The sequence below is a fragment of the Frankliniella occidentalis genome, unplaced genomic scaffold (genome assembly GCF_000697945.3).
Source record: "Frankliniella occidentalis isolate FOCC.00 unplaced genomic scaffold, Focc_3.1 Scaffold7, whole genome shotgun sequence".
Classification (NCBI taxonomy): Eukaryota; Metazoa; Arthropoda; class Insecta; order Thysanoptera; family Thripidae; genus Frankliniella; species Frankliniella occidentalis.
Genome location: NW_026267137.1, coordinates 1,690,568 through 1,691,894, shown reverse-complemented (window position 1 = coordinate 1,691,894; position 1,327 = coordinate 1,690,568). Strand labels below are relative to the sequence as shown.

The window sequence follows — 1,327 nt, the reverse complement described above, 5'->3', positions numbered from 1 at the left end:
CCCCGCTGCTCGCAGCTGATGAGCCCGAGGGGCGCGACAGGACAGGTGTCAGCAGTTTATTGGTACTGACAAAGCCTTTTAGACATGACTGACAGGAATCGCTTCTTTCCTCCCCAGCACGCCGTCGAGGCCCACGACCCGTCTGACAACGCGGTGAACATCGAGGCTCTGCAGAGCTATGCCCCCCAGCAGGAGGAGCACGTCGTGCACGTGAGTACACAGCGGCGGACTTTTCCCTTTTCAAAACTCGCGCCACGACTAACGCCCGACCCGCCCCTCCTCCTCAGCGCCAGCCCCTGGTGGTGCCGCAGTCCGTCCAGCACGTCCAGGTGCAGCAGGTGCAGGAGGTGCAGCAGGGCCCCGTGTACGTCTACGAGCAGGAGCAGGCCAGAGTCCCCGAGGCCGAGGTGCACGTCGAGCTGCCGAAACAGGTCGCCGTCGTCGAGCCCGCCCAGCACGCCGTCGTGGCGGCGCCCGGCCTCTACCGCGAGCAGAAGGAGCACCAGGAGTACGCCTCCCAGTATCGGTTCGGCTACCGCGTCCGGGACGAGCACGGCGGCAACGACTTCGGCCACGCCGAGACCCGTGAGGGTAAGATGACAAAGGGCGAGTACTTCGTGACGCTGCCCGACGGCCGGCTGCAGAGCGTCAAGTACTGGGCCGATCCGAGCGGCTACCACGCCCACGTGTCGTACACCAACCACGCGTCGCACCCCGCCCCCGCCCCCCAGCACCAACCCCACCAGCACTGACGGGCAAGCCCTGCGCGGGGCGGGGCGGGGCAGCGCCCAGTGACCCCAAGCCTAGTCAGCTCGAGTCAGCTCTACGGCAACGGATCGGTGGTCTTCGGACGTCAGATTTATTGATCGATTATCAGAGCAGGAAAGAGAATGAATTTGAGACCATTTAATTTAATTCGTGGGTGCTCGTGCGTCCTGATTTCAGGAATTTCGAGCACTGTTGTTTTTGTTTTAAGTTTGTATTGTTTTTATTTTGTGTTGTTGACTAGTGTGTAAGTTTCTGTTATGTTTTCTTGTTAAGCGATTAACGGTGTAATAGGACCCATGCCAAAGCTGTACAGAGAGTTCCGACGCGTTTTACTCCCAGGATGAAGTCTGACGGGTATTGCAGTTTCATGTAACGGGCTGCAACCCCAATGCTTATGTAGTGGCATTCACAAGACTGTGCAATAAGTGTCAAAATATTTATTACCTTATAGTTACTTGTCACCGTTATCGATAATGCACGCGCAAAATGAGAAAAAATAAAAATATTTCTAAAGATATTTTTGGTCTTAGCGGAGACTGCCGCCTTCCAATACAACCAG

General features: G+C 56.6%; 1 protein-coding gene across 1 annotated transcript in view; it reads left to right on the top strand.

Moving 5' to 3' along the window:
* LOC113209398 (uncharacterized) overlaps window positions 1-1,285 on the top strand; it is a 13,507-nt gene extending 12,222 nt beyond the window's left edge. The window contains exons 4-5 of the mRNA XM_052273793.1: window positions 118-210; window positions 288-1,285. Coding sequence (XP_052129753.1) covers window positions 118-210; window positions 288-752 — 558 coding nt within the window. The 3' untranslated portion in view covers window positions 753-1,285. The remainder of the gene's footprint in view (window positions 1-117; window positions 211-287) is intronic.
* The last annotated feature ends 42 nt before the right edge of the window (window positions 1,286-1,327 follow it).